This window comes from Mobula birostris, chromosome 4, assembly GCF_030028105.1.
Source record: "Mobula birostris isolate sMobBir1 chromosome 4, sMobBir1.hap1, whole genome shotgun sequence".
In the NCBI taxonomy this organism is placed as follows: Eukaryota; Metazoa; Chordata; class Chondrichthyes; order Myliobatiformes; family Myliobatidae; genus Mobula; species Mobula birostris.
The window spans coordinates 201,286,938-201,302,156 of NC_092373.1; the positions used below are offsets into that span (position 1 = coordinate 201,286,938).

General features: G+C 42.8%; 1 protein-coding gene across 1 annotated transcript in view; it reads right to left on the bottom strand.

The window, feature by feature from the left end:
* Window positions 1-15,219, bottom strand: part of LOC140196872 (semaphorin-4F-like) — a 164,883-nt gene that overhangs the window by 19,998 nt on the left and 129,666 nt on the right. Inside the window, exons 8-10 of the mRNA XM_072256766.1 lie at window positions 12,497-12,678; window positions 9,312-9,456; window positions 3,494-3,716 (exon numbers count right to left, since the gene is read on the bottom strand). Coding sequence (XP_072112867.1) covers window positions 3,494-3,716; window positions 9,312-9,456; window positions 12,497-12,678 — 550 coding nt within the window. The remainder of the gene's footprint in view (window positions 1-3,493; window positions 3,717-9,311; window positions 9,457-12,496; window positions 12,679-15,219) is intronic.

The following is a 15,219-nucleotide window of genomic DNA, read 5'->3' on the forward strand; positions in this document are numbered from 1 at the left end:
GGGAGCAAAAGAAGTGGGGGCGTGGCACTGTTGATCAGAGATAGTGACACGGCCGTAGAAAAGGAGGAAGTCATGGAGGGGCTGTCCACAGAGTCTCTGTGGGTGGAAGTTAGGAACAGGAAGGGGTCAATAACTCTACTGGGTGTTCTTTATAGACCACACAATAGTAACAGGGACATCAAGGAGCACACAGAGAGACAGATTTTGGAAAGGTGTAATAATAACAGGGTCGTTGTGGTGGGAGATTTTAATTTCCCAAATATCAATTGGCACCTCCCTAGAATGAAGGGTTTAGATGGGGTGGAGTTTGTTAGGTGTGTTCAGGAAGGTTTCTTGACACAATATGTAGATAAGCCTACAAGAGGAGAGGCTAAACTTGATCTGGTATTGGGAAATGAATCTGGTCAGGTGTCAGATCCCTCAGTGGGAGAGCATTTTGGAGATAGTGATCACAATTCTATCTCTTTTACCACAGCATTGGAGAGGGATAGGAACAGACAAGTTAGGAAAGTGTTTAATTGGAGTAAGGGGAAATATGAGGCTATCAGGTAACAACTTGGAAGCAAAAATTGGGAACAGATGTTCTCAGGGAAATGTACAGCAGAAATGTGGCAAATGTTCAGGTGATATTTGTGTGGAGTTCTACATAGGTACATTCTAATGAGACGTGGAAAGAATGGTAAGGTACAGGAACCGTGGTAAACAAAGGCTGCTGAAAATCTAGTCAAGAAGAAAAGATGAGCTTACAAAAGGTTCAAAAACCTAGGTAATGATAGAGATCTAGAAGATTATATGGCTAGCAGGAAGGAGTTTAAGAATGAAATTAGGAGAGCCAGAAGGGGCCATGAGAAGGCCTTGGCAAACAGGATTAAGGAAAACCCCAAGGCATTCTACAAGTATGTGAAGAGCAAGAGGATAAGACGTGAGAGAAAAGGACCAATCAAGTGTGACGGTGGAAAAGTGTGTATGGAACTGGAGGAAATAGCAGAGGTACTTAATGAGTACTTTGCTTCAGTATTCACTACGGAAAAGGATCTTGGCGATTGTAGGGATGACTTGCAGCGGACTGAAAAGCTTGAGCATGTAGATATTAAGAAGGAGGATGTGCTGGAGCTTTTGGAAAGCATCAACTTGGATAAGTCACCGGGACTGGATGAGATGTACCCCAGGCTACTGTGGAAGGCGAGTGAAGAGATTGCTGAGCCTCTGGTGATGATCTTTGCATCATCAATGGGGACGGGACAGGTTCTGTAGGATTGGAGGGCTGCGGATGTTATTCCCTTATTCAAGATAGGGTGTAGAGATAACACAGGAAATGATAGACCAGTGAGTCTGACTTCAGTGGTTGGTAAGTTGATGGAGAAGACCCTGAGAGGCAGGATTTATGAACATTTGGAGAGGCATAATCTGATTAGGCTTTGTCAAAGGTAGGTTGTGCCTTATGAGCCTGATTAAATTTTCTGAGGATGTGACTAATCACATTGATGAAGGTAAAGCAGTAAATGTAGTGTATATGGATTTCAGCGAGGCATTTGATAAGGTACCCCATGCAAGGCTTATTGAGAAAGTAAGGAGGCATGGGATCCAAGGGGACATTGCTTTGTGGATCAAGAACTGGCTTACCCACGGAAGGCAAAGAGTGGTTGTAGACGGGTCATATTCTGCATGGAGGTCAGTGACCAGTGGAATGCCTCAGGGATCTGTTCAGGAACCCTTACTCTTCGTGATTTTTATAAATGACCTGGATGAGGAAGTGGACGGAGGGATTAGTAAATCTGCAGATGACACAAAGGGGGGTTGTTGTGGACAGTGTGGAGGGCTGTCAGAGGTTACAGCGGGACATTGATAGGATGCAAAACTGGACTGAGAAGTGGCAGATGGAGTTCAACCCAGATGAGTGTGAAGTGGTTCATTATGGTAGGTCAAATATGATAGCAGAATATAGTATTAATGGTAAGACTCTTGGCAGTGTGGAGGATCAGAGTGATCTTGGGTCTGAGTCCACAGGATACTCACAGCTGCTGCACAGGTTGACTCTGGTTAAGAATGCATACGGTGCATTGGCCTCCATTAATCATGGGATTGAGTTTAGGAACCAAGACGCTGGACAGACCCACACGAAGTACTATGCTCAGTTCTGGTCGCCTCAAAAAAGATGGAAATCATAGAAAGGATGCAGAGGAGATTTACCAGGATGTTGCCTGGATTGGGGAGCATGCCTAATGAGAATAGGTTGAGTGAACTCAGCCTTTTCTTCTTGGAGTGATGGAGGATGAGAGGTGACCTGATAGAGGTGTACAAGATGATGAGAGGCATTGATCATGTGGACAGTCAGAGGCTTTTTCCCAGGGTTGAAATGGCCAGCACCAGAGGGCACAGTTTTAAGGTGCTTGGAAGTAGGTACAGAGGAGATGTCAGAGGTAGGTGTTTTTTTTTGGATTTTTTTAAACGCAGAGAGTGGTGAGTGCGTGGAATGGGCTGCCAGTGACGGTGGTGGAGGCGGATATGATAGGGTCTTTTTAGAGACTCCTGGATGGATACATGCAGCTTAGAAAAATAGAGGACTATGGGTAACCCTAGGTAATTTCTAAGGTAAGGACATGTTCGGCACAGCTTTGTAGGCCAAAGGGCCTGTATTGTGTCATGGGTTTTCTATGTTTCTGTTTTTATGTTTCTATGATGCCCTTCCTCTCCTTCAGGTCAAGAGGAATTAATTCTACTTGGTATAAATTCTATTGCTGTATCAAGAACTGCAAGAAAAGCAACTTTCTTATTCATTCTCATGTCTTGGGTATCACTGACAAGACCATAACGTTTTGTCAATCCATAAATGCTTTTGAAGTGAATTAATGAAGTCCACCAGGGAGGTATACTCAGTGTACTCTTTATTAGGTATACCTGTACATCCCTTTGTTAATGCAAATATCTAATCAGTCAATCATGTGGCAACAACTCAATGCATAAAAGCATGCAAATATGGTTAAGAGGTTCAGTTGTTGTTCAGACCAAGTATCAGAATGGGGGAAAAATGTGTTCTGAGTGCTTTGACCGTGGAATGATTGTTGGTGCCAGGCGGGGTGGTTTGAGTCTCTCAGAAACTGCTGATCTCCTGAAATTTTAACACACAATAGTCTCTAGAGTTTACAGAGAATGGTAGAAAAACAAAAAAACATTCGGTGGTTGGTGGTTCTGTGGGTGAATTAATGACTGAGGTCAGAGGAGTATAGCCAGACTGGTTCAAACTGACAGGACGGCAGTACAGGCAGTACTGAACACAGTACAGGTCAAACCTCGAAATGGATGGGCTACAGCAGCAGAAGACCATGAACATACACACAGCGGCCATTGGATTAGGTGCACGAATAAAGTGGCCACTGAATGTATGTCTCCTTTACTGTCCAAACAGTAAATGAGAAAGCTAACAGTTGATATACAAACAGTAAAGGAGAAAGCTAGCCCTTGATATACGAGAAGACAGGTTACGACTTCTTACCTGTTCCCAAATAGAAAACTTCATAATCAGAACCACTTCTGGATTTTTCTCTCTGGACAATAATCTTCGAATACCGCGTGTCCTTCATGATGAGGAGTGGCTTCTTACCAATCGGATTTATAAATCCTGCCATTAGCAGATGATCTCGAATAAACATTAGCACGTTGTCTGGAAGATCTAACGTTGTATTATAGCCTTTCTCTTTCAGCTTATCAGTGATGCACTAAAATAAAACATGAAAATATCACTCGGATTTTGGATCTTTGATGGCTACTTCTTTAACAATGTTTGCCACAGTCAGATAGTATCTTAACCAGTTCTCTTTCACTCAGGAACCCCTCTTCCTAATTCTCTACGTAGACAGTGCCTTGTAAAAGTATTCATCCCCTAACACTTTGGTTTCATGAATGAGTATTACAACCAGGGAATTTGATCAATTTAACTGAGAATTTTTATTTATGATCACATGCTCCTTTTTTTTTCCCCACAGTACAGCCCAAACAAACAGGGAAAATTGTAAAGCACTAAAAACTATAAAATTCAAAACCTGAAATGTTAACAGTTCAAAAGTATTCATTCCCCTTTGCTCAGTAATTAGTTGAATCATCTCTTGCAGATATCACAGCCAGTAGTCTTTTTGGGCAAGTCTCTATTAGCTTTGTACAACATGATGGAGCAAGATTTGCCCATTCCTCCTTGCAAAGTTGCTCAAGCTGTGCCAGGTTAGTTGGGGAGCAATGGTGGACAGCAATCTTGAGGTCTTGCCAGAGGTGTTTGATCGGGTTAAGGTCAGGTTGACTGGACCTCTCAAGGACAATCTTCTTCATTTGAGCCACTCCACTGTTGCTCTGGCAGTGTGCTTTGGGTCCTGTTCTGCTGAAAGGCAAATCTCTTGGCAGGTTCTTTTCCAGGATCTCTCTGTATCTAGCAGCAGTCATCTTTCCCATCAATCCTGACCAGATTTCCAATCCCTGCTGCTGAAAAGCATTCCCATAGCATGATGCTACCTCCACCAGACTTTACAGTAGGGATGGTTTTACTTGGCTAATATGTAGTGTTAGATTAATGTCACATGCACCACTTGGCATTGAGGCCAAAAAGTTCCATTTTAGTCTTGTCTGATCACAAGAACTTCTTACACATCGTTACAGTATCTTCTAAATGATCCTTTGCAAATTCCTTACGGACAAGGAAATGCTTCCTTTTAGCCAGGGTTTCTTCCTTGCCACTCTTCATTAATGCCCTTTTTGTGCCAGGCCTTAGAGATTGTGGAGCCATGAACTTCATCTTCAGTCGTAGCCACTGACTTCTGCAACTCACTCAGAGTGACTGTTGGCATCACAGTAGCCTTTCTTACAGTGCCATTCTTCTCCAGGGACTAAGTTTAGAGAGGCGGCCTGACCTAGTCAGTGCGACTGTGGATTCATATTTTTTCTGCCTTTTCACAAAGGACTGCACTGAGCTCTGAGGAACCTTCAGTGCCTTTGAGGTGGTCTTGTACCCTGCCTCAGATTTGTGCTTCTCTATTATCATCTCCCTGACTTGTCTTGAATGCTCTCTTGCCTTCAATTTGGTTTTCTGTTGAAAATATACGATACTGTCAGACCTCACAGAGAAAGGAGGTATTCATTCTTACAGATTCATGGAAAACAGGTGATCCTCCTATTTTCTACATCAACAAATTGGGCAAGTTGGTAAGGTAGGAAAGTTAGCATAGTAATTACAAAGGGGATGAATACTTCTACAGCCTCATAATTTTGTTTTTTTTTTAAATATTTAGTAAATTGTTGACAGATTTTGAATTTTTTTCTGATTTGACATGATGCACCATGTTTTGTAGATCAGCTCAAAAAATTCCTACTTCAATATATTTTAAATTTAGAAAATGGGGTAGTAAAAGGTGGAAGTAGTTGTGGGGGCTGAATACTTTTTGAAGGCACTGTAGCTCAAATGACAACAGTCAACTCTAAGGACCTACAGAGACTCCTTACAGAACGGCGCTGGAATTGAACTCTTAACTCCAGAACACCCTGAGCTGCAATAGCGTCACGCTAATCACGACGTCACCATGAGTACTGGGATTTCAGCGGTCCCTCTGCCTGCACGGATACCAGATTTTCAGAGGCACAGGGTGGACAACCAGCATCTTTTTTCTCCAACATGGCAACGGCTGATACCAGAGGACTTCTGTTGAGGGCGAGTGGCGGAAAGCATCGGGGAGATGTCAGAGGAAGGTGTTTTTTTTTAATAACACACAGAGAGTGGCGGGTGCCTGGAATGCAGCGCTGGGGTTGGTGGCAGAGGTTAATATAATATGGACATCTAACAGACTCTTTGATAGACTCATGGATGATAGAAAAATGGAAGGTTATGGGCTGTGTCAGAGGAAAGCGCGAGATTGATCCTGGACAGCACAACATCAAAGGCCAAAGAGCCTATAATGTGCTCTGCTATGTTTAATGTCATCACTCCCTTACAATTCTCCTATTTCTGATTCGCTTAATGCTCAAAAATATATCGATTTCAGAAATGAACATTCAAGCCCTTTATAATGCCCTCTGAGCTGGAAAATTCCACAGAATCCTCTACATGAAAAGCTGCGTCCTCTTGTCCGTAAGACATGAGGCATTGGAACAGAATTAGGGCATTCAGCCTATCGAGTCTGCTCTGCTATTCCACCATGGCCAATTTATTATCCCGCTCAACCACATTCACCTGCCTTCTCCCCATAACCGTTGACGTTTGTTCATTATGTTCATATGATGTGGACTATCATGGTCTTTCCATGACCATGATTGTTCTTAGCAATTTTTTCTGATCATTACATAGTGCATTGAGGAAGAACAAGGTAAAACACAGTTGTACAGAGCAAATGGATCATTCTGCTCTCTCCTGGAGATTCTACTGCATTCAATACCAGTCATCATCATCATCACTATGTGCTATGTCGTATGACATGAGCAATCATGATCTTTTCACGACCATGATTGCTCTTGGCAAACTTTTCTACAGATTTGTTTTACCATCGTCTTCTTCTGGGCAGTGTCTTTACAAGATAGGTAACCCCAGTCATTATCAATACTCTTCAGAGATTATCCACCTGGCGTCAGTGGTCACATAACCAGGACTTGTGATCTGCACCAGCTGCTCATACAACCGTCCACCACCTGCTCCCATGGCTTCACGTGACCCGATTACCTGAATTGGGGGTGGGGGGGGGGGGGGAAGCTAAGCAGGTGCTACACCTTGCCCAAGGGTGACCTGCAGGCTAGCGGAGGGAAGGAACGCCTTACACCTCCTCTGATAGAGACACCTCCATTCAACCGCTCAACCTGAGACACACTGAATAATCAAGAACCTATCAACCTTCGCTTTAAATATACCCAATGATCTCGTCTCCACAGCCATCTGTGGTAATGAATTCACCAGCTTCTGGCTAAAGAAATTCCTACTCATCCCCATTCCAAAGGGGCATCCTTGTACTGTGAAATCATTGGTCCCTCATCTTGACACCTTGACCCAATGTAATTGTGAATTCTAATTCAGAGAGTTGAAAAGGAGAGAAATCTGTTAAGTGTTAGGAATCAGAAATAAAAACAAAAGAATGCTGGGGATAAACAGAGTGAATATTGCATGTCAATGACTTTTCATCGGAAGGGGAAAAGGGAAAAATAAGCATGTTTTAAATTGCAGAGAAGCAAGAAGAGGTGGAGAGAACAAAGAAGATCTCTGTGACAGGATGTACAGCGGGATCTTGGGGATCAAGTCTGTAGCTCACTGGAAGTGGCCTCACAAGTGGATAGGCCAGTAGAGGTGGAGGAAGTCACACTCGCCTTTATTAGCTGAGGTATTGAGTTGAAGACTCCGGAATAAGACTCTCGTTAGCTTGCAGCTGGAGTATTGCATTCGGTTTAGCTCATCACATTACACAAAAGATGACGGAAGTTCAAAGTAAATTTATTTTCAGAATACATATATGCCACCATAAACTATCCTGAGATTCATTTTCTTGCAGGCATACTCAATAAATCCATAATAGTGTAATAACCGTTTCAGAATCAATGAAAGACTGCACCAACTTTGGCATTCAACCAATGTGCGAAGGACGACAAACAGAATACAAAAAATAATAAATAAATAGATAGATAGATAAGCAAGCAAGCAATAAGTATCGAGAACGTGAGATGAAGAGTCCTTGAAAGTGAGTCCATAGGTTGTGGGAACACTTCAAAGATAGGGCAAGTGAAGTTGAGTGAAGTTATCCCCTTTGGTTCAGGAGCCTGATGGTTGAGGGGTAATAACTGTTCCTGAACCTGGTGGTGTGAGTCATGAGGCTCCTGTACCTCCTTCCTGATGGCAGCAGCAAGAAGAGAGCATGTCCTGGGTGATGGGGTCCCTGATGATGGATGCCGCTTTCCTGTGACAATCCTCCGTGCAGATCTACTCAATGGAGGAGGGGACTTTACTCGTGATGAACTGAACTGTATCCACTACTTTTTGTAGGATTTTCTGTTCTATGCTTTGGTGTTTTCATACCAGGCTGTCATACAGCCAGTCAATATACTCTCCGCTACACATCTATAGAAGTTTGTCAAAGTCTTAGCTATCATACAGAATCCTCACAACTCCCAAAGTAGTAGAGGCCGCTGTGCATTCTTCGTAATTGGACCTACAGTACGTGCTGGGCCCAGGACACGTCCTCTTAAATGATAAAACCGAGGAATTAAAAGTTGCTGTCTCTCTCCATCTTTGATTCCCAATGAGGACCGTCTCATGGACCTCTGGTTTCCTCCTCCTGAAGTCAATAATCATTTCCTTAGTCTTGGTGACATTGAGTGAAAGGGTTGTTGTTATGGCAACACTCAGCCAGATTTTCAATCTCCCTCCCATATGCTGAGTTCTCACCACCTTCGATTCAGCCCACAACAGTGGTGTTGTCACCAAACTTGAATATGGCATTGGAGCTCTGCTTTGCCCCACAGTCATAAGTAAGTAGAGTAGGGGGCTAAGCACACAGCCCGTGGTGTACCTGAGCTGATGGACACATTATTATCAATGCACTCATTATCAAAGCACATATATGTCACCAACAATTACCCTGCGATTCATTTTCTTGCAGGCATTTACAATATATATATATTGAAGAAAAACAACAGAACCAATGAAAAACTGCACACAACAAGGACTGACCAACAACCAATGTGCAAAAGACAAAACATTTGGAAATACAAAAAAAGGTGGAAAAAACTAATAATTATAAATAAATAAAGAATAAATATTGAGAACATGAGTTGTGGAGCCCTTGAAAGCGTGTCCATAGGTTGTGGAATCAGTTCAGTGTTGGGCTGAGTGAGGTTTTTTTGGTTAGTGAAGTTATCCATTCTGGTTCTGGTTCTTAACTTGGGGTTTCCATCTGTCATCTATCAGCTTCTGAATTAACACTCCTACTCTCTCCCTATCCTCCCTGGCTCCATCTGTCACCCACACCCTGTACGTGATTCCACATGACATCTGCCAGCCTCTTGTCTCACCCCTCCCTTTCACTTTGACATATGGTCCATCGTCCCTCAGCCCTTTAATAGGACTTGAACCCAAAATGTCCACCAGTCCTTTGGCTCCACAGATACTGCTTGACCCACAGTTTAACTTTTGATCCAAATTCCAGTAGCTGCAATCTCTTGTCTCTCTTGAAACTTACTTTTAAGACCTTAAAAACGGTCTTGGGTATTTGAAAAACCAACAAACAATGTTTTCCTCATTTCAAGGTGCAGTATTTAACTGTTTGGAGATTCCTTACTGTGATAGGGTTTCCACTTACCATGCCAGGTCGGGGATCCGGAACTTCACCCTCAAAGATAACCCATTTCCTCGCATCACTTTTATATCCCATGTATGACCCAAGGAAAGCATCATTCACTTCCTTAATGCTGTACGCACACACTGCAGAAATAACTTGGTTGTACCTGGAGACGAGAAATGGCAGTTTAAACAAGAATATTATTTCTCCCCCATATAGTCTTTATTACTTAGCAAATAGCGTGACTTCAAGTTCATTGTCATTCAACCCAATACATGTATACCACCAGACGAAACAACTTCCCTGTGGACCAAGGTACACAATACAGTACCTATAACTCACACATAACACTTAAAGTAATATTACCACAAGTAAATTAACAAATAATAAAATATATTCCAGAAGATAGATATTTTGCATAAGGTGCATTTACATCACAAGTAAAAAAAATAACCAATGTAACGTTGCTGGTGCTTCATATGTGATGAGACCTGTGTGGTGACAGGGAGTTCAGTAGTCTCATGGCCTGGGGGAGAAGCTGTTTCCCATCCTAATAGTTCTTGTCTTAATGCTACAGTAGTTCCTGCCTGATGGGTAGGAGGTCAAAGAGATTGTTGTACGGATGGGAGGACTTAAAAATACCCTCCAAGCTGAAGTTCTAAAAAAGAACCAAATCAATAATACAAAACATTCTTGGTCAAGGACAGAGCAACACACATAAAAGTTGCTCCGGGCCAGGCAGCATCTCTAGGAAGAGGTACGGTCAACGTTTTGGGCCCAGACCCTTCGTCAGGACTATCTAAAAGAAGAGCTCATACTTTATACTTTATTGTCGCCAAACAATTGATACTAGCACATACAATCATCACAGCGATATTTGATTCTGCACTTCCCACTCCCTAGATTACAAATCGATAGTAAATATTAAAAATTTAAATTATAAATCATAAATAGAAAATAGAAAAATGGAAAGTAAGGTAGTGCAAAAAAACCGAGAGGCAGGTCCGGATAGTTGGACGGTATGGCCCAGATCCGGGTCAGGATCCGTTCAGCAGTCTTATCACAGTTGGAAAGAAGCTGTTCCCAAATCTGGCTGTACCAGTCTTCAAGCTCCTGAGCCTTCTCCCGGAGGGAAGAGGGACGAAAACTGTGTTGGCTGGGTGGGTCGTGTCCTTGATTATCTTGGCAGCACTGCTCCGACAGTGTGCGGTGTAAAGTGAATCCAAGGATGGAAGATTGGTTTGTGTGATGTGCAGCACTGTGTTCACGATCTTCTGCAGCTTCTTCCGGTCTTGGACAGGACAACTTCCATACCAGGTTGTGATGCACCCCTAGAAGAATGCTTTCTACGGTGCATCTTTAAAAATTAGTGAGGGTTTTAGGGAACAGGCCAAATTTCAGATAGTAAAGGCGCTGGTGGGCCTTTTTGGCAGTGGACTCTGCTTGGTTGGACTAAGTCAGGTCACTTGTGATATTAACCCCGAGGAACTTAAAGCTTTTGACCTGTTCCACTTGTGCATCACCGATGTAAATTGGGTCATGCGGTCCGCTACTCCTTCTGAAGTCAACAACCAATTCCTTTGTCTTGTTGATAGAGCTAGTAAGATATTTGAAAGTGGGAGGGGGAGGGGGAGATCTGAAATGAAGGGAGAAGACAGGAGGGGGAGGGATGGAGCCAAGAGCTGGACAGATGATTGGCAAAAGGGATATGAGAGGATCATGGGACAGGAGGCCTAGGGTGAAAGAAAGGGGGAGGGGGGAAGCCCAGAGGATGGGCAAGGGGTATAGTCAGAGGGACAGAGGGAGAAAAAGGAGAGAGAGAAAAAGAATGTGTGTATATAAATAAATAACGGATGGGGTACGAGGGGGAGGTGGGGCATTAGCGGAAGTTAGAGAAGTCAATGTTCATGCCATCAGGTTGGAGGCTACCCAGATGGAATATAAGGTGTTGTTCCTCCAACCTGAGTGTGGCTTCATCTTTACAGTAGAGGAGGCCGTGGATAGACATGTCAGAATGGGAATGGAATGTGGAATTAAAATGTGTGGCCACTGGGAGATCCTCCTTTCTCTGGCGGACAGTGTTGGCCAAGGGCAGAGGTGGTTCTTATATTCTTTGAGATTCAATAAATTGTCAGATAGTACGTCCAGTAACTCAGCAACAACTCAATACATAAAAGCATGCAGACATGGTCAAGAGGTTCAGTTGTTGTTCAGACCAAACATCAGAACGGGAAAGAAATGTGAGCTAAGTGCCTTTGACCGTGGAATGATCGTTGGTGCCAGACAGGGTGATATGAATATCTCAGAAATTGCTGATCTCCTGGGATATTCACGCACAACACTCTCCAGAGCAGGAGTTCCCAACCTTTTTTATGCAATGGACCCCCACCATTACCTGAGAGGTCTGTAGAGTCCATGTTGGGAACCCCTGCTCTAGAGTCTGCAGAGAATTTTGCAAACAACAGAAAACATCCAGTGAGCAGCAGTCTGTAGGTGAAACCATTTTGCTAATGAGAGGTCAGAGGAGAATGGCCAGGCTGGTTCAAGCTGACAAGAAGGCAACTTGAGGGAAGCCAGGGAAGTGACCGAGTGGGTTTCCTCCACAGTGGTGTGCAGAAGAACATTTCTGAACACACAGCATGTCGAACCTCAAAGTGGATGGGCGACAGCAGCAGAAGACCACAAACATGCACTCAGTGGCCAGTTCATTAGGTACAGGAGGTCTCGAATAATGTGGTGCAGTGTGGATCTGTAGCTTATTTGCCAGCTGAAAACCACCTCCGCCATGTCAACTCTGATTGATGCATTTGAAAGCTGCAGCTGCTCTTCCCATTGGTTGGATTGTGTGCCACGACATCCAGTGTCCAGTTTCAAACGCTCCAGCTATTAAGAATAGCGTGCAGGAGACTTCCTCTCTAAAGCATACCTCACAGAACCATTGGGAAGGTATGCTCTGCACACACTTTTCAATAAAGCATTTGTTTGATGAATATTCAGTTTTACAGTTTGTGTACCTTAAGGGAACTTAAATGTTTGGTTGAAGTTTTACTGTTTGTAAATAAGTGATTAATATACTTATTCATAGTCAGTGTTTTCTGTCTCGCTCACCAAACCCACGACACATGTGGCCACTGAAAGTAAATCTTCATCGAGCTGTCGGAAATCCACACCACTGAAATCAGATATTTCTTGCAAGCCGCACTCACCATTTTGTGGAAAAGACGCCGTAGAAAACAGTCGATTCTGCATCACCTGGGACCCGCTGCAGTGTAAATACATCATGAATTGTATTAAAATACATCTCATTTTTCTCATCAGAGCACACCAAACGGGCTTTAAGGAAAGAAGTCCATTTCTTCTGAAGTGTCTTCAGGCCACCAATGTCACTCTGCATAAAAAAAGATATATTATGATGGTTGACGTACAGGAACAGCTGACAATCTTTACAGATCATCATGGACTACAGGAAAAGGTATGTGAAGTTCAGTCACAGATTAGACATTATCTCACTGAATGACAGAATAGGTTCAAGGAGTTCAGTGACATCCTCCTAACCCTAATGAACCTATGAAGTGAATGAGCAATTAAAGTGCATTGATACAACTAACGACTTAAAAAAGAATTTAAAGTCAAAGCTAATGTAAAATCAAAAGAGGGTATGCAACAATGCAAAAATTAGTGGTAAGACAGAAAATTGGGAAGTTTTTAAAGACATAGAGAGGGCAACTAAAAGAATTGTTAGGAGGGAAAAGATGAAATATGAATGCAGGCTAGCAAATAATATCAAAGTGGATAGTAAAAGCCTTTTCAATTATGTGATAAATAAAAGAGAAATGAGAGTGGATATGGGACCGCTAGAAAATGAGGCCAGAGAAATAATAACAGGGAACAAGGAGATGGCGGATGAACCAAATGAGTATTTTGCATCAACCTTCACTGTGGAAGACACTAGCAGTGTGCCAGATGTTGAAGGGTCTGACGGAAGAGAACTGGGTGCAGTTCTATTACAAGAGAAAAGGTACTCCAAAAACTGAAAGGTTTGAGGGTACATATGTCATCCGGACAAGATGAACTGCACCCTAGAGTTCTGAAAGAGATAGTGTTAGAGATTGTAGAGGTATTAGTAATGATCTTTCAAAAATCTTTGGACTCTGGCATGGTGCCAGAGGATTGGAAAATTGCAAATATCACTCCATTCTTTAAGAAAGGAAGGAAGCAGAAAGGAAATTATAGGCCAGTTAGCCTGACCTCAGTGGTCTGGAAAATCTTGAGTCAATTGTTAAGGATATGATTATGGAGTACTTGGTGAAATAGGACAAGATAGGACAAAGTCAGCGTGGTTTCCTTAAGGGACAAACCTGTTGGAATTTTTTGAGGAAATTACAAGTAGACAAAGGGGATGCAGTGGATGTTGTATATTTGGATTTTCAGAAGGCCTTTGACAAGGTGCCATACATGAGGCTGCTTACCAAATTAAGGGCCCATGGTACATATTACAGGTTAGAGCATTGGCTGATTGGTAGGAGGCATGACTGGGAATAAAGGGATCCTTTTCTGGTTGGCTGCCAGTGACTAGTGGTGTTCCACAGGGGTCGGTGTTGGGACTACTACTTTTTATGCTGTATATAAATTATTTAAATGATGAAATTGATAGCTTTGTTGCCAGGTTTGCAGATGATATGAAGATTGGTGGAGGGGTAGGTAGTGTTGAGGAAATAGGTAGGATGCAAGAGGACTTAGACAGATTAGGATAATGGACAAGAAAGTGGCAAATGAAATACAATGTTGGAAAATGCCTGGTCATGCACTTTGAAAGTACAAATAAATGTGCAGACTATTTTCTAAGTGGGGAGAAAATCCAAAAATCTGAGATGCAAAGGGACTTCGGAGTCTTTGTGCAGAACACCCTAAAGGTTAACTTGCAGGTAGAGTTGGTGGTGAGGAAGGCAAATGCAATGTTAGCATTCATTTCAAGAGGCAGGATGTGATGCTGAGCCTTTATAAGGTACTGGTGAGACCTCACCTTGAGTATTGTGAACAGTTTTGGGCTCTTCATCTACGAAAGGATGTGCTGGCATTGGAGAGGGTCCAGAGGAGGTTCACAAGGATGATTCTGGGAATGTAAGGGTTATCATACCAGGAACATTTGATAGCTCTGGATCTGTACTCGCTGGAATTTAGAAAGAAGAGGAGGGATCTCATTGAAACCTTTTGAGTGTTGAAAGGCCTAGACAGATATGGAAAGGATGTTTCCCATGATGGGGGAGGCTAGGACAAGAGGTCACAGCCTCAGGATAGATGGGTGTCCATTTATAACAGAGATGCAGAGAAATTTCTTTAACCAGAGGGTGACGAATTTAGGGAATTTATTACCACAGGCAGTTGTGGAGGCCAGGTCGTCGAGGGTATTTAAGGCAGAGCTTGATAGGTTCTGGATTGGACACGGCATCATAGGTTATGGGGAGAAGGCCCGGGAGTGGGGTTGAGGAGGGGAAAGAAAAGGATCAGCCAAGATTAAATGGTGGAGAGACTTGAAGTGCCAAATGGCCTAATTCTACTCCTATATCTTATGGTCTTATGGACTTTTATCATTAAAAAGAACAAAATTTGAATCCTCGACTCTCAGGAGAACTTAGACCATAAGACATAGGAGCAGAATTCGGCTATTTAACCCATTGAGTCTGTGGTGTCATTCCACCATGGCAGATTTATTATACCTCTCAGCTCGATTCTCCTATATTCCCTCCATAATCTTTGACACCCTTACTAATCAAGAGTCTATCAATCTCTGCTTTATGTATACCTAATGACTTGGTCTCCACAGCACTCTGTGGAAACACTTCCACAAATTCACCAGCCTATGGCTAAAGAAATTCCTCCTCATCTCTACTCTAAAGGGATGTCCTTGTATTAGGAGGCTGAGTCCTTT